General features: G+C 37.1%; 1 protein-coding gene across 1 annotated transcript in view; it reads left to right on the top strand.

Moving 5' to 3' along the window:
* ROBO2 (roundabout guidance receptor 2) overlaps positions 1 to 15,236 on the top strand; it is a gene marked incomplete at both ends in the record, with an annotated part of 410,756 nt that extends 395,520 nt beyond the window's left edge. Inside the window, one exon of the mRNA XM_081326352.1 lies at positions 15,094 to 15,236. Within this exon, the coding sequence (XP_081182478.1) occupies positions 15,094 to 15,236 (143 nt within the window). The remainder of the gene's footprint in view (positions 1 to 15,093) is intronic.
* Between the last annotated feature and the right edge of the window lie 8,362 nt (positions 15,237 to 23,598).

Raw genomic sequence — 23,598 nt, 5'->3', positions numbered from 1 at the left:
CAACTTTTGCTTCCATAGAGTATCACAGGGAATACTATGGCTTGCATAATTCTGATCGTTGTAGGTGTAGATACATCACAACATTTGAAGAGCTTTTCCAAGGCATTCATGGCTACTATACTGATTGCTAGTCTGTGATGTATTTCTTGACTACTTTTTCAGTTATTATTGATGTCATGTATACATTTACATGATGATGTAAATGTGTGGCTCAAAGTACTCAGTGGATTGAATGCTTGATGCTACCTGTTATTTATGAACCAGTTGTGTACATAGTTAATGTCTGAAATCTTTGTGTTAATATTTTATAGATATATAGAGAAGTGTGTGTGTGTGTTTGTGTGTGTGTGGTTTTTACACACACACATGCACACAGATTTTATTGCCTTCTGTTACTTGAAGCCATCCCTGGAGTAGCCTAAGCAATAAATCCAAGAACCTCTAGTTCTTTAGAGCTGTAAAAGTAAAGTGTACACAAAAAAGTTTACATGAAAATTGAGGGACAATGATCTTCTATCTCTTTATCTTGAAAAGATAAAAATCACATCAATAACATGCTGCCTGTTTCAACGGTTTACATTTCTATTTCTGCAAAAGACAAGAACAGCTGGAATTTCTGGCCTGAATAGCTGCATTAATTAAAATATTTTCTTCCAAAACCCTTTCAAAATATATAGAAAAAAAATAGGAAGAAAAAAAAAGACTCCTTCCAAGTGTGAATCAGATAACAATGCTGTCCAATTCCTACTTGGAAGGCAGAGATCACTTCCGTTTATTTTATTTCTAGCACTTACTGGGCTATTTAAGGAAAAAATGGATCAAAATTATAAAGTTTAAGTTATATTTCAAATTTCAAACTTTTAAAATAATTTGCATTTTCTCATTAATAGTTGGAATCTGAAAACTTACTCACTCTTTCCCTCTCCCATCTGGTCAAAATCAAAGAACTTACAGAGCCTTGGTGGAGCAGTGGGCTAATGCCTCCTTAAGTAACACCAGCTGCCTGCAATTAGTGCAGGTTCGCATCCCACCAGGCTCAAGGTTGACTCAGCCTTCCATCCTTCCGAGGTAGGTAAAATGAGGACCCAGATTGTTGGGGGCAATTAAGCTGACTTTGTAATAATGCCGCTTGGGGGTGTGTGTGAAAGCCCTAATAAGCAGGCATATACATAGAATGAAGGCTACTGCTAAACTTGTAAGCCGCCCTGAGTCTTCGGAGAAGGGCGGGATATAAATGGAATTAAAATAAAAAAAACAAAAAAAAAACACTATAAGCAAGAGTTGCAGTTAATGTACACAGAGGAAACAAAGCCCAGGAAAAAGCATAGATGGCTCCATTAAAGGAAATGAATGCTTTATTTTTAAGATTTACTTTGAATTCTTGCATCTTATCACAATACATATATCCTACCAATCATTATTGTTTTTCAGAAAAGTCCCTTATGTGAGGATGTTGAGAGTACATTGTGGAGAAAGGGAAGGAAGGAAGGAAGGAAGGAAGGAAGGAAGGAAGGAAGGAAGGAAGGAAGGAAGGAAGGAAGGAAGGAAGGAAGGAAGGAAGGAAGGAAGGAAAGAAGGAAGGAAGGAAGGAAGTCTAATTAGTAAAGTAGCATTTTTCCCATAAGCAGCAATAAACCAGCAGTTTTAGTCTGTATGTATTCAAATGTTCAACTTAAGTTCAATCTAGCTGAAGTTTATACTGCTTGTTCTATTCAGTAGATTCAGCTCACCATTTACAGATGTACCTCTTCACTTTTGGCACTGTTTTTCAAGGCCATTCTCTTTGGGCAGTGGGAGAATTAAAGTCTTTGCATTAGCCCAGCCCCCGCCAGCAATAGTGGGCAGATTCTGTGGGGAAAGTTTCTCTCTGCCACTTCATAGTATGATTCACCTAGCCTTAGAGCATCAGTCAGCCATTGGATCAGGCCGCTCTTGAACTTGGGCTTAAGTACTCTGAACATTGAAGCAGAGTTTAAAAACAGCTGTACTAACTTACAGAATGGAGAAAGGCACTATGGACTGAAGCAGAAAGAGACCTCTAAAAGAGCCATCCACTGCACTTACTGTATCAGCTATTTAATATGCTTCAATTGAAAACAGCATATCACTTAACTAGAAAAATAATAAACACATATTCAAAAGCATCTTGAATAATAGCTGACATATAGGAAGAGAGAGAGAGAGAGAGAGAGAGAGAGAGAGAGAGAGAGAGAGAGAGAGAGAGAGAGAGAGAGAGAGAGAGAGAGAGATATGGTTTGCACAATATCACCTGTTTTAGAACTGCCAAATGAGTTATGCATCCATGGAGAGAACTGATAGACAAAAAGCTTTGTCTGTTCCTTGCCTGCCACCTCTTCCAATATAGGATCCTGAGGCTGAGAGAAATGCCAGATGAAGGGGATGGGATAAGTTCTGTAGTAATTGACAGATGGTTGGTGTTTTTTTTTGTTAGTTGGTGATGTTTCAAAGGTAGTTAGAGAACAGTCTTCTACTATTTTCCTGCATGTAAAATAAGGACATTGTCACACCATCCTCCAGCTCCACGTCAAAACACATTCAATAGGTATTAGTAGCAAAATCTGTTCTAGTTTAATTTTCTATTGGCTCACTTTAAACGAGCTGAGGGAAAATTGCAGAAGATGATGCCCTAATATGTTGCCATGTAAATTTATTTAGGTTCAAACCTAAGTATGTTTTTAAGTATTTAAATAAAATTTCATACTCTCAGTTGTTTCATTTTGTATCTCCAGTGAGGCAGACAATAGGCATTTAACTGCAGTACACAACTACAGCCCTGGATTGCTGAATAAAAAGAGTTGCTAAATGCCATTTCAAATAATGTCTGCACTATGCTGATCTGTAGCTATCAACACTAACCAGATGCAGATTCCATGTAGTAGAAGGGGAAAATGTAAATGGCTACAACAGATATGTGAAAATTCAGCTTAAAATCTTGTCCTTTACATATGAGAAGATAATCCACAAATAAATATGATGTGTTTTTATGTTTAGTATGAAACACTATGTTATCTGATTGAAATATTACTCATAGTTTTGGGGGAAAAGGTATCATCATATATTTTACTCACATATGTGCATAATATTATATACTATCTGTATATTACTTGCATGGATCAAGTTCTTATTTGCAAGGAATTGACTGTAGATATTTGTAGAGTGATACTATTTACTCTAGTCAAGAATTATACAGCCAGTTATTCCTCTAATAGGATATACATGTTACTTCTTCATAATGGCAACCGTTTTTCAAGTATATATTAGTTTATGCAAAACTTGACACCATTTAAACTCTCTTTCAATATTGTTTCTATTAAAACTTGGTTGAAGTTGCCATGTTTTTCATTTTTCCATTTCTACTTTTTTCATGTCAACCCAAGATAATTATATTTTTTTGCTTCATTTGATTAACAAGAACATAGGTTCAGCATAATGTCACTTGTCTTTGTACAATTATATTCCTGCAGCAAAAACGTATGTTGTGTCCATCATTCTTGCCAGTAGTTACATTCCCTGCATGGATACAGTAACTGATTTTGTAAATATTATTTTACACTGCATTTTTAAGATTTACTAAGTATACATAAATCTTCATTATAGCTCCCTCTACCCTCACTTTTATGTAGCATGATGTCAGTTTTGCCTAACCTCATTATTTATGTGAATAGCTATTTCTTTCATGGAACAAGATATGTTATTAAAAATTACTTAAGGATTCCCCCCCCCCTATCTGGGGTGGTGCCAAAATCCAAAGTTGGTGCAGAAAGCTGTTATACTTCAGTTTCAACCCTCGTATGATTGCCAATCCTATGTAGAAATAATTTTATATATTACATGAATTAACCAATTAAAAGTGTTTTTAATATGACAAATTTGGTAACCCCTTTGAATGCAATAAAATTTCCATTTGTATATTACATTTGTATAAGGTAAAATTTTAAGTTATTAATGACTTTATTTTTCAGACAATATGATGTGAGAAATCCAGTCCTGGGTCAGAGATAGTACAACAGGACAGAATGGAAGGTAAAAATGTGTTCACTCTCCATTTCAGTGGAATTTAAGGCTTGCATTCTCTCAGTAATGCAATGGAGAATGTTCAATACTGAATACAGAAGAATATGGAGACATATGTAAATGAACTTCAAATATCTATGAAAGGATGTCAGAAGAAGATCAAAACCAATGTCACTACAGAGTGCAGGAGATGAACCAATAGATTTCGGTTACAGGAAGGAGGATTCAAACTGAATATTAGGGAATAAATTGCTACTAAGAAGACTAATTGAGCTGTAAAATCCTCCTGTGATAGCAAGGAACTCAGCTGCCATGCCAGTTAAATATTGCAGTATACCTGGGACCAAGCCAGTAAAGACAAGCTGAATTAGACAAGTTATACTCATTGTAGTTCAAAGCTCAGTTTTGAGTGAATGTTCTTTTTGGGTTCTACTTCATCAATTTAATAAACGCTAAGATGGAAAGTTTTATTTTTGTTATATTATCTACTTGAACAACAATTGTACACAATTGTCACAATTCAATATATAAATGACAGCCACTTTAGTGTAGTGGTTAAGGCATCAGACTAGAAATTGGGAGACTGTGAGTGTTAGTTCTATCTTAGGCACAAAGTCAGCTGAGTGACCCTCTACCAATCACTCTTTGTCAGACCCAGAAAGAAGGCACTTATAAAAATCTCTTTCCTCTGATTTTTTCCCCCCACAACATCCCTGAGATGGGTTGGGCTGAGAGAAAGTGACTGGCCAAGGTCACCTAGCCAGATTTCTTGCCTGAGGCTGGACTAGAACTCACATCCTGGTTTCTAGGCCACCACCTTAATCGCTACATCAAACTGGCTCTTTAACTGTTTTTATATAAACAATAGAAATAAACAAAATAGCAGATTTATTTTCCAAAGTTATAAATTAATAAGCTTATAAATATACAGTAGATTCTATATCTGTATTACAAATTATATATTGCTTCCTCAAAAATCATTTTTTAAGTTCATGTACTTAAGCATTCCTAAATCTCGGAAAATACCAGAAGGAATCACCAGGCCCTGGAGGCATCCACCCAAGGTTTATTAAAGGGGTTTAAAGCTGAGATTGTGAGTCTTCTAACTATAATATGCATCCTGCCTCCAAACTCAGCCTCTGTAGCTGAGGACTGGAAGATGGCCAATGTAACTCCATTTTTAAGAAAGGCTTATTAAATGCCTGTCAGCTTAACATCTGTTATGGGAAAGATAAAATTGTCAACATTTGGAGACACAGACATATTCAAGATGGCTTCACTAAGGGAAAGTACTCAATAATCTACTCAATTTTTAAGTAGTTAATAAACATATGGATAAGGACAAGTCAGTAGACATCAGCTACTTTGATAAGGCCTTTGATAAAGTTCCCCATCAAAGAGTATCAGTAAGTTTAACAGCTATGGAATAATGATACAGGTCTTCTTGTAGATAACCATCTGGCTAAAATATAGAAAATAAAGAATAGGAGTAAAGTACATTTCTGGGCATGGAAATGTGTAACTAAGTGGATCTCCCAGAATTTTCTCCAAGGATTGGTGTTTTATTAACATTTTTATAAATGATCTGGAATTGGGTGTAATTAATTGAATGGCCAAGTTTGCTGTTTACACAAAATTATTCAGAATGGTAATTACAATACCTTTTTTTCCTGAAACTATGGAGTCAAGGGTTGTCTTTCCTAGGGATTGATCAGAGGCAGCCCTGACGTTAGGCACAGTCTGCTTTAACAGTCAACCCGGCACAGTCCCACCAGCTCTGCTTGGACCAGTGCCAGCACCAGCAATGCCACCAGCAGCAGTTGTATGAGCCCCTCCACCTGCAGGAGCTGCCCCTCAGAGACACCAGACTCCAAAGGTCCTAGCCTTGGGAGTAAAGTACAGGGGAAACTCCAAGCAACTGAGGTTCTTTTTGGTGCAAGTCTGGAACTACATGCAGGAGTATGGGGCTGAATTGGGGATGGAGGCAATCCAAGAAAGATGTGTGACCATGGCTCTTGAGGATGCAGCAGCTGAATAGATGGTCTCCCTCCATAATGATGATGCCCCCAGCTGTGGAACTACGACTACGTCATGGCAGCACTTCGCCAATGGTTTGAGGACCCACTGGTGGAGCAGAAGGATTGGACCCAGATAAAGAACATCACCCAAGGTCAGCCATTGATGGCTGCATACACCCAGGAGTTCTAACATGCTGACTAGCCACATGGCCTGAAAGCATCCTGATTGATTGCTTCAAAGATGGCCTCAACAATGATGTCTACCACACCTGCATGTCATGTGGGGTCCCATGCACCATACAACACTGGTATATCCTGGTGGATGAAGTAGAGATTGACCTAGCCTGAGACCAACACCAAGATAGCTGTGGGTGGCACAAATCCTCCTCCTCTGGGCATAAGGAAACCCCAACGTCAGCGAGGGGTGAGTCTGGGCCCAGACAGTGATCCATGGGCTGTTTTAAGTCTGGGAAGGAGGAACAATGAGTTAAGGTATGCAGATCCACCATTTTTCCCCCCCAACATCAACACTGTGAGGTGAATTAGCCTGAGAGAGAGTGACTGACCCAAAGTCACTCAACCAGCTTTCATACCTAAGCAATCATTCATAAGGAAAAAGATCTTGGATTAATGGTAAAATGAACCATTATAATGAACCATAAATAAATAAATAACTTAATTCATTAAAACAAATTTTCAGACATGATCAATCAATATGTGCATATGTCTAAAAAAGGCCATTCCATCTTTTAATATAAGTAAACTATAAGTAAAACCCAAAACATAATAGTCAAATGTTTGAGGGAACAATCAGGTCTTATGACAGGGTAGCAGCAGCAGAACTACACATATTCCCAGGCAGAAGCTGTTCTACAGGGCAAGTTCCACAACATTGATGGCATGAATTTTGGGCCATACAGGAGGGCATTGCTTAACGGAAGGAATCAAAGCATATTTATCCTGTTGATTCTGATGAACAGAAACAATTGCAGCCAGATGGTCCCACAAATAATCTGGCCTGTGATATATAGGTGAAATCCAACATCTTGAATTATACCCAGATGCCAGTATACATCTCATGGAACAGTAGTGTTATATGATAAACTGTATTATGGAATATCCAAAACTGCCTGCGTTGTCACACTGTGGATCAGTGGAGTTTCCAAATGTTCTTAAAGGAGCTATCCTTATCATACTATAAAATTATATAATGTATTATTGCACTTTAATGTTGGCAAATCCCAGCCTATGTAGGCCTTCATTACGTTTCATTAGAGTTCCAAGAGAAAGAAGCAAAAATAAATCACTTAAAGTGGGAGAAAATCAAGGAATATTTTCAGTATCTAAAGAAAAAAAATATGCAGATATGTTTTACCTACAGGCTTATTATAAAATCCTGACTATGCAATTAACATGCAGCTGCTTGCAATTCATCACCTAACTTCCCAGAATTCCTATTGAAGGATTATTTTAGTGCTTAGAATTATGCTAGCAGATGCAGACTGTGCTTATGTGCCAGGGTTATACTAATTAAGAGCTGAAACCATGCAGTTTCATTTTCTTATTTTCTTGCCTCTATTTTCTTTTATCTTTTAAACTATAACACAAGAACAGTTATTTTCTTTCCAACTGTAATATTGCTGATGGAAATGCTGCCGAAAAATATATCTTTGTTCAAAAGGATGTCCACACATAGCAAAACTTTGGCAGGAACTGATAGAGTATGAATAAAAATGTTTCAATTGGAAAAGGTAGTGGTCGGTCTTTCTTCCTCAAGGCAGATCTGAGTTCAGGGAATCATTACCCACCATACTTGCTCACTGTCCTTCCAGTCTGATCCATACCAATCTATACCAATGTGTTTAAAGGCCTATGTAAGATTTGATAAGGATTCTAAAACATGATGATCAGGCATTTTGTAGGCAGATGACTGTAGAATCCAGGTATCTGGGCTCTACTTCAGTCTAAGTTAAATGGTCATGGAGAACAGAATCCCTTAACTAGATGGGAAGGACTAAAGTGGTCACTTGGGAGTAGGCAGATCTCAATTTTTGACCACGTTATCAATTTTCAGTGAAGCATATTAAATTGTGTCCACATCAGAAAAGTAATAGGAAAAGAGAAAAAAACACTACTTTAGAATTGGAATAACTGAAATTGACTAAGTTATTTCAACTGTCAAGTGAAGATGAGAAAAGCAATATCAAGAGGGCAGGTCATTAACAAAAAATGGTTGCAGAGTATATTCATGACTCCTTTAAAGGAGGTAGCATTCAGCCTATTCTGTCACCAATTGCCATTATTTAGCTTGTATAAATTTCAGCCTGCAGTAAAAGTAATGCTGTATTATTATTATTATTTTCTAATTATTTATTTTGATTGTTGCCATGTTTTTATCTGTGTGTATATGTATTTGTTTGTGCCTTTTGAGACAGTGGTAATACCTGGCAAATGCCTGGATACTTTTCTTGACAGGATTTCAGAACCGGCTTGTCATTGTCTCCTTCCTATGACTGAAAAAGTGACTGACCCAAGGTCACCTAGCTGGCTTTAGGCATACTGCTAAGCTTGTAAGCCGCCCTGAGTCTTCGGAGAAGGGCGGGATATAAATGGAATTAAAAATAAAATAAAATAAATAAAATAAAGCAGGACTAGAACCCACAATCTACTGGTTTCCAGCCTGATATCCTAACCACTGAATCAAACTGATTACTATTTTAGCTATAGGGACAACATAATGTAAATATAAAGACACACATTTAATTTATTTGAAAATCCTTCCAGGTTCTTATGTCTTATTTTATTTAAGTATTTCATTTGAATTTTTTTGGTGAGTTGCATTAAAAATGTTTTAAAATAATGTTTGTTTGTTTTTTTAAAATCCTCTTTGCTTCTCTACCAGTTGAAAGTAATTTGGAAAAATTTCATTCTCAGCACTGCATCTGTGACAACAGAGGCAGCTTTTGTAAACAATGGACAGTTTTCACATTTGATATAATTATGGGGCAATGAATTGCTCGTGGATGCTAAACTTGGACTCATTTTTGTTCAGAGTAATAAGTTCAGCTTCTGTTTGTAGATCCTGCTAATTTAGGGACACCACATGGCAAAGATGAAATGTGCCTGCAAATTTAATAGGAAATGCAATTACATGGATAAGCTTCGTTTCCTCCGCCTCCCTCTTGCAAACTCAGAATTCAGAAAGCCTCTTTGCTCAAACTTGTCATTTGGTGATGGAGCAGGAGGATAATATGTTTTATTGTTTGTGGACATTCAGTTCTTTAACTCATCTCAGAAAAAGAAATAGAATATTAATTGTCTCTGAGTGAAGCATTTTTTTAAGATATTTAGTTTGCTCTAGTAAATCTACTATAGACTTAATTTCACTGCCTGATGTTTGGACTTCTACTATGTTTATTTGATACTTGATGATTTTTGAAAATCAGCATCAAGATGATCATGCATTGATGGTTCTTAGTGGGCCACACGTGTGTGCAGAAAGAAAGAAAATGTCTGTTATTACCAATACCACCGCATAGATGTCTCACTATAATTGACCAGTCTTCTTTAATATATTGTGTTTGTTGCCTAAGCATATCAGAACACTAATTTAAAAAATGATACAAGAAGTAACAGAGTGTCTGGGTTTTTTCCTCATGTTGCTGAAATGGTGAGTTAAAAAGCAATTTAAAAAATAAAGAATTTTAATTGTGATCTATTACATTAATTCATTTACTAAATCTAGATGAACAGTCTAAGAATTTATAAACTGTAACTTGAGAACTTGTTCACACACACAAACACACACACGCACACCAGCCCATTAGACTTACATGATCATAAAAACTATGCAAATTGCTCTTTCACAGTTAATATATGTTTAAATCCCCTTCATGGATTACTGCCTTGTCGTGGCAAAGGGGCTTGCGAAATTCAATGAAGCTATGAGCTATGCCATGCAGGGCCACCCAAGACGGAAAGGTCATAGCAGAGAGTTCTGACAAAACGTGATCCACTGGAGAAGGAAATGGCAACCCACTCCAGTATCTTTGCCATGAAAACCCTATGGACAGTACCAAAAGGCAAAATGATATGACGCTGGAAGATGAGCCTCTCAGGTTGGAAGGCGTCCAATATGCTACTGGGGAAGAGCAGAGGGCTAGTACTAGTAGTGCTAGAAAGAATGAAGGGACTGGGCCAAAGCCAAAAGGACGCTCAGCTGTGGATGTGTCTGGTGGTGAAAGGAAAGTCCGATGCTGTAAAGATTTTTTCTCCATAGGAACCTGGAATGTAAGATCCATGAATGAAGGAAAGCTGGACGTGGTCAAACAAGAGATGACAAGACTGAACATCGACATCTTAGGTATCAGCGAACTAAAATGGACTAAAAAGGAATTAGATCCGATAGACAGAGTGCCTGAAGAACTATGGACAGAGGTTCGCAACATTGTAGAACAGGTAGCAACCAAAACCATCCCAAAGAAAAAGAAATGCAAGAAAGCATAATGGCTATCTGAGGAAGCTTTGCAAATAGCTGAGGAAAGGAGGGAAGTGAAAGGCAAGGGAGAAAAAGAAAGATATGCCCAATTGAATGCAGAATTCCAGAGAATTGCCTTCTTAAATGAACAGTGCAAAGAAATAGAAGAAGACAATAGAATAGGGAGGACCAGAGATCTTTTCAAGAAAATTGGAGAGATGAAGGGAACGTTTAATGCAAAAATGGGCATGATAAAGGACCAAAATGGCAGGGACCTAACAGAGGCAGAAGAGATTAAGAAGAGGTGGCAAAATTACAGAGAAGAACTATACAACAATGAGCTTAACATCCCTGATAATCATAGTGAGGTGGTCACTGACCTTGAGCCAGACATCCTAGAATGTGAAGTGAAGTGGGCCTTAGAAAAGCTGAGCAACAACAAAGCTAGTGGAGGTGACAGTATTCCAGCTGAGCTATTCAAAATCTTAAAAGACGATGCAGTAGAAGTGCTACACTCAATTTGCCAGCAAATTTGGAAAACTCAACAGTGGCCACAGGATTGGAAAAGATCAGTTTACATTCCAATTCCAAAGAAAGGCAGCGCCAAAGAATGTTCAAACTATCGCACCATTGCACTCATTTCACATGCTAGTAAAGTTATGCTTAAAATCCTACAAGCTAGACTCCAGCAGTATGTGGATCGAGAACTACCAGAAGTACAGGCAGGATTTCGAAGAGACAGAGGAACTAGAGTTCAAATTGCCAACATATGCTGGATCATGGAGAAAGCTAGAGAGTTCCAGAAAAACATCTACTTCTGCTTCATTGACTATGCTAAAGCCTTTGATTGTGTGGATCATAACAAACTGTGGCAAGTTCTTAAAGAGATGGGAGTACCAGACCATCTTATTTGTCTCTTGAGAAACCTATATGTGGGCCAAGAAGCAACAGTGAGAACTGGACACGGAACCACTGATTAGTTCAAAATTGGGAAAGGAGTCCGGCAAGGCTGTATACTGTCACCCTGCCTATTTAACTTATATGCAGAGCACATCATGAGAAAGACAGGGCTAGATGAATCAAAAGTTGGAATTAAGATTGCCGGAAGAAATATCAACAACCTAAGATATGCAGATGATAACACTCTAATGGCAGAAAGTGAAGAAGAACTAAAGAGCCTCTTGTTATGGGTGAAGAAGGAGAGTGAAAAACTTGGGTTGAAAGTTAACATTAAGCTGGAATGGAGCTATGGCTGTAGGGAAGGTATAAATAAAGGAAGTCTGGGTAACCAAACATAGTAAATATTTTCATTTTTAGGACTTCTGGTTTGCGTCGTGGCAGGATGGGATGCAGGAAGGCAGGGCTCTGTCTTCCACGCCCAATTTTGCCCTCCTGGGGGCCCTAAAAAGGGCCTAAAATCACCCCCAAGAGGTGATGAAGAAGGGTGCCTTGTTGATCACGGAAATCAACCCAAGGAAAGCCCTCCAAAACAGCAGGGGAAAGACTGGCTAAATTTCAGCCATTAGCTGTTGACAACTGAAGAGGAAAAAAGTACTGCTTAATACATCGCAAACAGCATGTCTGGAACTGGGTGAGAATATTGGTCCTTTCTTTACTATTTTACAACTGAATTTCCTGGGAAAGTCTCCCAAGAAGCAAAAAAGCTCTAAATGTAAATGGAAGCGGCATTTTAATTTTATGGGGAACAGAAACATACAATATTGAAGTGGAAATAACATAAAGCTACAGTTTTGATAAATTTGGAACTGAGATAACTGTTAAGACTTTCTCTTTGGAAAAAAATTGAGGCGAAATATAAGAAACCAATCCTTTGTTTTAAAAGTGGAAAATGGACTTTGAATGACATCTAGTGGTGAATTTGTGTATACCACTATAATTTGCTTTGTTTGGTGATTCCTATCCAGGAGAACATCTGGCAATAAAAGAAAATATTTTGGCATACTTATCATCCTGACCTTCTTGGATTATAAATACCTACCGAGCTTGGACTTTCAACTTCAAGAGCTAGTGGGAGAGAAAGAAAAAATTGACTTTGGACTACGCCTGGCTGGCAGAGACTTTTGACCTGCTTTCAGGGAGGTTGAACATTTTGAACTCTTTGAACACTGTGGATTACAACCTTGCCTGATTTACAATTTTGGGGATACTTAAGACAAGGGATTACTATAAAATATTACCTTCAGAACTGAATTTATACTTTGGCATTTATTGGATTATAAAGGATACATATAAAGACCAGAAACCCAATGTCCAGGAATGATGTCTCAAGAAAAAACAAACACCTTCCAGAAAGAAATATATTCTATGCTACAACTAATCCACCAAACAATTGTTGAATGCAAAGAGAATATAAAAAGAAATCATAATGAGACTAAAAACAATTTAGACAATATAAACAAGAAAAAGATTTTAAAAAAGGAAATATAGAGCTGTTAAGGGAAATGTCACAACTTGACAAACAGGAAATGAAAAGAGAAATGGGGGGAGAAAAGAACTGGGAGTTGTTTAAGGAATATAAATGGGCAGAATCCCCACCCCCCAAAAAATACCCTACCCAAATTGTTTTCCTCATGCCAAGCAATTTTCACAAAAATAGAAAATTCCTGGGCGATCTAATTGCCCTGGCTTGGAAAATGACTTGGCAAAGAAAGAAAGTAAGAGTCAGATTTAAAAAACAGAAGACTTGATCTTCTAGAGGGGGCATTATATGCTTAAATGCTTTTTTGAATAAGTTTAAAAGAATGGAAGACTTTTAGATGCAGACTTTTACAATGAAAGATTTGATTTAGAATTAAGATAGCATTTTTTCTCTTTTTTGATATGGGAAATATGAAGATAAGAGGAGGATTGATGTGAATAAAACTTTCAGCTATATAAATGTAATTAATATTGATGAAATCACAACTGATAAAGATATTTCAAATACTGATGGGAAATCAAACTTTAACAGGAGTACGAAAAACATGATATTGATTAATGAATTGACATTTTTTTTTATTTAAAAAGTTTTACAATACATTTTGACTTTAATCCCCCCTCCCCCACCCCCACCCCACCCTCCCTATCCCTTCCCCCCATTCCCTCCTCCCCCCCCGACTTCCCAGAGCTAAATACAGGGTATAAAATCAAAAAACAAACATAAGCACCCCTATGTTATCAGCAATAAACTATTAGTTCTATCTCTCTCTAGCTCATGTAAAATGAATACAAACAATATTAATATTACAAATAAAGTAAAAAAGAAAAAGAGAAAAACAGAAAGGAGCTTTACTCAAAATAGATTTTCTTAATCCCAGTCCTTATTCATATTAATTTCAAAGAAAAAAAAATAAACAAATTCTCAGTTATGCGCCAAAAGCGCCTATCTATTAGCCTTAATAATCTCCAACCACACTAAACCATAATCAAAAATAATTCTTGCATGTATCGCACCAAATGTCTCGCAGTTCCAAGTCATCCTTGAGTTCAAATAAAAAGAGTAAAAAAAAAAGGTTTAAGCAGTCTGTAAGACAACTTGTTGTTAATTAGGAGCTTGCATACCCATTCTTAGTTCAACACATACTTTTAGTCCATAACCCTAATATACTTTTCTAACAAGCAAATAACATCCATCTTAAATTGTGTTAAATATTAAAAAAAAACTTTCTTTCTCCTCTATGATAAATTTAATCCATTAAGATACTAATTTAAAATTTTAATCAGCAATCTTAACGCCCCAAAACTTTTGGAGCACGTCTGTCATGACCCCCAAAACTTCTTTGGACCGCGCCCCTCCCACATCTTCACTGTAAATACACTTTGGAGATTCCATAACTATCTGCTGGTCTTGCTCTTGCTCTCGTCTCGCTCTTCTTAGGGCGGCACGCGTCTTCCTCTGAATTGACATTATTGACATGAATTGATATTATTGTTATTTGTATTATATTAGTAAAATATGACGAAGATGCTTATATCTAACTTTGTATACATTAATAGTACCAAAAATTGTAATGGTGTAATGAAGGGAAAATAGAAAAAATATGGAGAAGAAAGGAGAATCAGGGGAAAAAATTAATTTAATTTATTTTAATTTTATTGAATTTATATACCGCCCTTTCCCGTAGGACTCAGGGCGGATTGTGTAGCATTGAACAGATTTATATTAAAAAAGTTAATGTTAAATATTTGAAATCAGACAACATGTTGTTTACTAAGCACTAAAGACTGTATTTTTTTAAAAAAAATAATAATAAAACTTTTATAAAAAATATTTTCATTTTTACATATCTTCTTTATGGTTGAGTAATTATTATTCATAAACATAACTGAAGATATTTTATTAGTGAAAGCTCAGTTTCTGTTTCTATAGAAATGGAAATGCCCCATATAGATTCATGGATAAACAAAGAATTTTAGGTGCCAAAATACTGTATACTGAAAAAATTAGGTGGTGGATGGTCTTAGCTTTGAATCTATATAGCCATACTTTTTTTTAAAAGTACCCATATCTATGTACTTCTAAAATTCTTGTCCCTGTTTGATAATTTGATAATTTTTATTTAGGTGAAATGCTGCATCATAGGGCAGATACATTATCAATAAAGGTACCTCAACTAGGACAAAACTTTGTCAGCAAGGTACCTCAGGTGGGCTATTGCCAAAAGCCATTATTCTCAAGGAAATTTCAGGATCCTTTTGCTGAATAAGTGCCACTACCATGCTGCTACAGTAAGCAATGTTCATAGGATTATTTTCAGTGCCCCCTCGGAGCTTCCCAGAAATCAAGAGGGGATCTGGGAGGAACTGATATGATTGCCAAAGCTTCTACATTCCTTGCCACCTTCCCACTAACAAAAAGTCTTTGGTTCTGGGAAGCTTGCAGGGAGAAAGTTAAAAAAAAAATCCAGTTTCTCTGTGCTTGCACTGTGAGAGCCACCCCCACATTCCATTGCTTGCTTCAGTATATGGCAGCAGCTATTTAACTCCCTCCTGGGAAGGGGAAGGGAAAGAGGAAAGGAACAGAATAACTAGATTGGATGGTTGTGAACAAGAGGTTTAGCAGACTGTATCCTAACATGTAAAGCTTAATTATGATGTTCAGCTGAACAGAGAAAAAGTGAAAAATAGGGCACCGTCAAACCAAATATTAAGTTTTCTATTCACTTTTTCAAAAACATCTGCACTATGTACAGTACATGAAGACTCTGGTTTGCTCTTTCAAGGTCTCTTACCTCCCCCAAAGTTTGCTCTTTTAATGATTTTCATGCCAGTACTGCCTACTGATCCATGAATCTTCACTGAATATTGCAGAAATATCTTACACTGATCTTCTGATTGTTGCCATAATAATTTTGAACTTCAGGGTGACCCTGTTAAATGTCTTTCCACATTAATATTGTTTTGGACAGTGGTCTGAACCAGAAGATCAAATATGCTTGTGGATGCTTCAGCTGTAAACTATATTAAACTATTCTTTACTGGCTGACAGATACCCAGGGAGAAAAAGTTTAAAATTGGCAATTGTTAGAACTGATTATCGTGGGACAGAGTCTTTGTTGCTCATGAAAGATCTATTGCTTTGTTTTCTTTTTTTAATCTCATTGTGATCAAATATATTTTTGTAACCTTGTAGCTGTTTGATACAAAAATATGTTGCACTAAATTCAAGAAAAGAAGAGTTACCCAGATGTATTGAAATGACTCTGTTGTCAAAAACATTAAGTTTATTGATTAGAAAACTGTAGACTTTTTGTGTGAAAATGAGCATATGTAACATGGTTTTTGTTGTGTACTGGGTTCGTTGTGCAGGAATGAAGACGAGGTGAGTGAGTTCAGCAAAGAGCATGGCTTATTGCTTGCAGGATCTGAACTAGAGAACAGGGCTGCAGATGCAGCAATTTATACCTTGGCCCCTAGGTGGCGGCCAATAGGTTTGAAACAACCTATTGCCGCCTAGGGGCAACCAATAGCAGCACTGGAGATGGGTTGTCTGAGATGCTGGGAGCCGTTAGCTGGCTCCCTGCTCTAGCAACCTACCAGCTGTTACCACGTGGTGTTAACAAGCAAGCCCAATACATTACAGTTTTGATGGTTAGAAAAAAGTAGATTATAGGAAAAAAAGAAAGTTATACTGTAACCATAGAATAAGAAGTAAATTTATGCTTATACTGCTGTAAAGAAAATTTGAAGCTTTTTTTCCTGCATGTCTGGCTTTGTCTTTTCTTTTTCTTTCTTTCTTTCTTTCTTTCTTTCTTTCTTTCTTTCTTTCTTTCTTTCTTTCTTTCTTTCTTTCTTTCTTTCTTTCTTTCTTTCTCTTTCTTTCTTTTCCTTTTCCTTTTACTTCCTTCCTTCCTTCCTTTTCTGTTAATTCTTATATTCCTTTATTAAAATATTAAATATTTACTGTATAAATGACACTGTGGTCAATTTGAATATTTCCCAGAATTCTATGTATTTACTATGCTTTAAATACATGTGTATAATTCTTCTCATTTATATAAATTGTGAAATATTACCCTAATGTAAAAATGTGCTCCAAAACACACACACACTTAAAATTCATTTTACACTCTTGAACATGATCCAGTTTATATAAACTTTTAGCCTGAGAATGGATAGATATTTAATATTAAACTACAGTGAAGATATTTTGAAGGACACTGTAGGAAAGACAGAGCGAAAAACTACATTGCTCAGAGTGAATTCAGACATTGGCAGCACCCTCTTCAACAGATGGCATCCTTTTGTAGATGAGATACAGTCTCCTTGGGAGCCATTAGGTTATCAACAAGCCAATTCCTATAAATTCCTATATCCTTCCTAATGTTCTTATTCAGCAGCTTTTGGGGTGCTGCCAGTGCTGGAATGTTTAGTTCCACTTAGGGGTCAAATATTTTATGCATTTTGATTCAGTATGGCATCACACTTCATTCACTTCATTCCTTTCTCTTTTTAAAATATGTTTTGATTTTGGAAAATTAAATTGATTTTTAAAAGCACAAAAGGGTAGAGCTGCCTTCTACTTCTTAAATTCAGTTTTATTTATTGTACATATTATAAACATCAATGTGATAAAGGTATTGAGTCCAATAGATGGTCTGTTGATATTGTTGCTAACAATTCATAGCAAGTTTTGAAAATATAAAGTAGCTTCATATATTGTTCATATAGAATTTAATATATATGTATAGTTTCCTTTTCCTGTATACTTAAAAACAGTACATTTCTAAGGAAAATATAATGGTGTTAACATGTTAATATATAGATCTGCTTGCAGAATATGTAACATTTATCATAATTGTAATCTTGTAATATAGATATTAAATTTAAGCCCATAGTTCAGGCAATTATACATTTCTTCACCTTATTGTAACACATTTCATATTTTTCATGTAGCCTTCTGGTTCCTTTTTCACCTTTCCACAATGTAAATACCTCATTTTACTATAGTTGGAAATATTCCATATTGGATTTGTAGTTGTCAGGTTTACATCTTACAATAAACTGACTGGGTTATAGAGGTTATTTCACAGCCTTAAGTATGTCTCAGGAATTTTGGGATATAAGGTTGAAAAAACTTTTAAAGTTTTTTTTCTTTTTCTTTCCACACTGCAAAATTGAGAATACAGTATGCGCAACTTTCTATTTTTTAATTCTTAAAAAAAATCTGCTTTTTATACAGATGTATAGCTTGCTACATTGCAGCATCATTTTTTTGTTTGATTTTTATTTCTCCTAGTAACTTTTTTCTGATTTGAAAAATGTTAACCACATAATTCTAGTGTTGTTTATATGATGGTCTACCATGATAGATCAGAGGGGAGTCTGTTCAGTGTCCTACAGGGAAAATTGAGACATCTGTGTGTAGCTTTATGGTTGGATGAATTCCATCTAATCCTTAATAGTTGTTTGTTTGTTGCCTACTAAATACATTTTTGTGTTTACCATGGAATTTGCACTAGAGACTCTGCCAACATTTGGCACATTCCTTTAGGTCAGTTTAGCCAGCATAATTTACAGCTTCTTCTTCATGGCTAGATTTCACTAGTTATAAATACCAGGTTTCACACAGACATTCATGGGAGATTACTGGGGTTGATTTAGGATTCGTGTGCATTATAGCTCTAATTGTACAGGGGACAATTATCTCCTATCCTACAAATAACATTAGAAAGTAGATATTATATTCCCCTTTTCACAGTCAATCTGTTTAGCTGAATGCTCAAAGATGGTTTGAAAGAATAGCCAACAGCAAATAATTATAGTGGAATATAAACGTCATTTCAAATCCTTCCCCCAAATAAACTAATTACTTTTTAAATTTCTTTTAAAAGAGAGCTAAACAAAGAATATTTGTATTGGGATTCTATCTTTATGGAACATCAAATAGCGTAAGAATGGGAATTTCCACAAGTTTCCTTGAAGCATAGATAAGCATAGATCAGCATTTTAGTACACTCAGAGTTGATTGGATAGCCAGTATGGTAGTTTTTAGATTGCTGGACTAGGTTGGGAGACATTCAGATTGAAGTTACCATTTGACGGTCTATGTCACTGAGTGAACATTTTGTGAGAGGAGACAGAGGAAGTAAAATTAGTCAGACCTGTACATACAGAGAGTCAACTACTGGCCATTTTGGAGACGGAAAGTGCTGCCCTCTGCAAGCTTCAGACCTGTAACAACTTGCACATGATTATGAATGTTGGTCTAGAGTTTTCTCTCAAGGCAGGTTTTTTTAAAACCGTATTGTGTTATTTATTTATTTATAAATATGTCCCCAGAAGGAAAACAGTTAGAAATCTTTACTATTTATATACTTATTTTATCCAATCTATGCATTCATTACATTCTATTGACACTTTTTTCAAAAGAGATGAAAAAACTTTCCGAGTTACTAAACACAGCGTAAAGAATCTGCACCTGTACTGCACCTTCACTTTCAGAAGCAGTTAGCTGGATGATACTCAGTGAACTCTTGAAATGTTACATTGCAACCTTGTCTAGCAACTTAGTGCTACAGGATGAAAAAAATGACCTTGCAGAGTATAAAATGGATGAATAATGTGTGTTTCCATAGAACCTGTTGCTGTGATCTGTAATTAGTAGAAAACCTTGAGCACATTGTTTGATTTACTGAGCTGAAATGCTTTGCAGCTCATGACTGTTTATGACAGAGTTCAGCACAAGAAGTTTTGGTGCTAAATCTAATTTTTGTCAATGAAATCCCTTTAGGAAGAGAGATTTATGTTAAGCTGCTTTCAGCTTCACTCCCTCAGGAAACCATAACCAGATTTCTTTCTTCACCTACTTCACACATTGAGTACTGTTGATATCCTCAGTCCCCCAACCTTTTCCCTTTTGCTTGTCTTTTGTCTGTTTCCACAGTTCTCTTGCTTTATAATCACTCATGCTCATTTATCATTGGCTTGCTGGCTCTTCGTGCACTATCTTCAATTTTTGTCATGGTGCAATGGTACATTACAAATACAATTAAACCTTTTATGATACTGCAGCTTTCGACTATTGCATCCCGGCTTCAAGGTTGAAAGATTTCTGATATTACCGCTGATACCAGTTCTTTCCCATTTATCGGCAGTGTCCGGACTAATGCAGAAATGTTGCATTAATTAAAGGAAGCATCGAGTAATACTGCTGGTTTTGCCAGTCTGACACTGAATTGAAGCCTGATGCCTGCTCATGTTTTAAGAGCCATTCATCACACATGTCATCCTAAAGCAGCCAGCTGTCTGAGCAAAGCCTCATTTACATTTCATCAGCCACAGTCTCCTTCTTTCTTAGCTGTCCTTTGTATAGAGAGCTTTGGTTGTTTTTTTTAAAAAAGAGCTCAGTCTTCAAAAAACAGCTTAGCAAAAATTAGTATTCCATTTAGAAGGATGATTTTACTTTAGTTCAAAGGTCTGTGTATTGAACAAGGGATTATGTGTTGCAAAAATTTATCTGGACGCAATCTGTATACAAAATAAACACTGTTTTGTGGAATAAGGCACCAATTTGCCTAAGGCTGAATATCTGAAATAATTAAATGTTTTATTTTTGAATGATTCTAAATAGATTTGCAAGTCTAACAAAAACTTTTGTAAGAGACTTTGTATTAAAACTTACGATTTATTCCATTCCTGATTCAAACTATTGAACATTACAATCCATGTTTCAGTAATTAAAATTTTAAATACTCTTTGACTCCCCATTTTTAATGGGGAAAACTACTACATCCTGATATTTATTACCTCTCAGATTAAATGCCTCTAAGTTGTTCCTTTATTTTAAAAGGGGGCAGAACTGACTATCACCCAATCAGTTTATTGACTATTAATAGTAACTTGTATGCTAAATCTTCTGCCAACCTAGCAGTTCGAAAGCACGTAAAAATGCAAGTAGAAAAATAGGGACCACTACGGTGGGAAGGTAACAGCGTTCTGTGCGCCTTTGGCGTCTAGTCATGCTGGCCACATGACCACGGAGACGTCCTCGGACAAACGCTGCCTCTTCGGCTTTGAAACGGAGATGAGCACCGGCCCCTAGAGTCAAAAACGACTAGCACGCATGTGTGGGGGAACCTTTACCTTTACCTTATGCTAAATATTTATTTTTGAAATTAGTGACATGGGAAAAAAAACAGGAAAATATACTGCTGAAGACCAAACTCATTTAGTATAGGGAAACAACCATGGATCAGTGCTTGGTTTTAGAATATGTTATCTTCTAATATCTAATCTCTAATATCAAAGAGCCAGTTCAGTCTTGAGAACTAGTTTGATCTAGTGGTTAAGGCATCATGCTAGAAACTGGGAGTTCTAGTCCCACTTTCCATATGAGAGCCAGCTGGGGGATTTGGGCCAGTCGTTCTCTCAGACTTTCCTTACAAGGAAAATAGGAGGCAGGAATATTGGATATGTAGCTACCTTGAGTTAAAGGCAAAAGAATCTGAATTAATAAATGAATATTTTATAAACAAATACTTATCAGTCCAAATTATTGTACAATAAATTGGTGTTTTCACCCATTGGTAGGAATCTTCTGGCATAATTAAAAAGTTACAATGTAATATCTATATCCAAGTAAGGCTTGATGATTAAGGTCAACTTTCTACTATAGTTCCTACTTTCAAGAGCGTTAAACCAGATAGATTAACCACTTTGCCATGTGATTTTTATATCAATAATATTGTGGAGAAAAAAAACACAAAATCAGAATCTCACCTGCCAAGTCTAGCTGGGACATCTATTGGTTTACTTCTATAGCAAATGATGTAGTCCTTATCTCACTTTCACATATTGGACTGAGAAAACCATTAAGATCATTAAGACCTATTGGACTAATTATGACTGTTATTAACTAATTAAACATTGTATTTTCAAATAGACTCCCTAGAAATAAATGGCAGATTAATGGGAAGGTTAATCAACAGGTTCCAATATTTATATATCTCTATTTTTTTCCACCATCTTACAGGCACCTGGATAGCCCAAATTCAAGATTTTAAAGGGGAAAGTAAAAGGAATTTGATATTTTAAGGTGTTTCTATGCCTCTTTGTCCTTTCCTTCTTTCCCTCCCTCCCTCCCATTGTCCTGCGCTATGCCACCCAGACCCCGGCCTGGATTTGGCAGGTAGCAGTACATTCTTACCACACGGAGTGGCCAAGTGAAGTGAACTGGCAACATCATGGCCCTACCTGTGCGCGCGCAGAGGCAGAGGAGAGCGCTTGAATGTGGCCACCTCCCAGGTCCCTTCCAGCTCTGTTATGATTGTATTGCATGAAAATGAAAGAGACTTTGCATTTGTTTAGGCCCAAAAAGCAGAACCTCACTCGACAGGCAGCTAAGGCCACCGAACCTCAAATCTACCAGGATTTAATGTGCTCACAGGATCAATATTCAAATGATCTATGCCCTGTCAGAATAATTGATGCTGTAACAGCCCTGTAAGCATGAAAGCCGATTCAGCTATTTCCCCCCCCACAAATCGCAAAGGTGTGAAACAATATCAGAGGTTCTTCAGATTGGTGACTGACTAGACCAGATTATAGCCTCCTAACACCAGATCCCTTCCAAAACAATAGATCCCTTTAAGGCAAGACAACCCTCCACCGGGATCCTAACACCGACGATTTCACGGGATGATTCCCACATTGCTCAAAAAAGCAGCCATCATGACAGGCAGCTTAGGGTGAGGAAGTCTCGAGACCTTGCATTTAAGGCGGGTCTCCTCATGAGGAAGGAAACTCCAGATGCGGGGCAAGCCAGGGAAAGAATGTGTGTGTGTGTGTGGGGGGGGGGAAATCCCTGGCTGCAATTCCTGTGCAAGATTTCCTGCTTCCAAAAGGGCGATCACTTCTGCCTCTCTTGCAAAGACAGGGATTTCTCCTTTGCAGGATGCCAGCAATCCAGGGTGGGGCAGTGGGCAAGGAAGGGAAACCCCTTCTCAGGAAACCTCCTGCCCCACTGCCTGCCTTCTTTTTTTTTCTGGAAGGAAGGGGAAGGAGGAAGGAGGAGTCACAGAAGCAGTGGGCAAGATTGCAGTCCAGCCCAGAGAAGAGGAAGGAAGAGCCGGTTGGAGAATGTGTCTTCCCCTACTCACGGAGGGAGAAGCCCCCCTTGCCTGCCTGCTGCCCAGGCAGCGCTGCGCAAAGCTGCCAGCCATGTGACACGCCCGACTGCTTGCTGCTTGCTAAGTGAAGCCCCAGGATCAGCAGGCTACCCGGCAAAGATCCTGGGGCTTCACTTAGCAAGCAGCATATTTACCGCAAGCAAGTGAGCTGAGCGCAACTTCTGAGCATGGCTCAGCTGTAGCTGCACACGCTGATCCCAGGCTCCTGCCCAGCTCACTTGCTTGCAGAAAATATGCTGCTTTCTAAATGAAGCCCCAGGATCAGCAGGCTATCTGACTTCCATAGATATTTTTGTTTCAGAATATAATACAGTCATGATAAATATATTAAAGCAATAGTTTTGTCCAATAGTTCCAATAATTATAGTTCCAATAATTCTGTGTAGAGAGTTTCCTCCTTTAAATTTCTGGGAGTCTACCTCTGTGAAGATCTGACCTG

This window comes from Vipera berus (genome assembly GCF_964194415.1).
Source record: "Vipera berus genome assembly, chromosome: 4".
Classification (NCBI taxonomy): Eukaryota; Metazoa; Chordata; class Lepidosauria; order Squamata; family Viperidae; genus Vipera; species Vipera berus.
The sequence above is the reverse complement of the archived record's forward strand: the minus strand, read 5'-3'. Positions and strand labels throughout refer to the sequence as shown.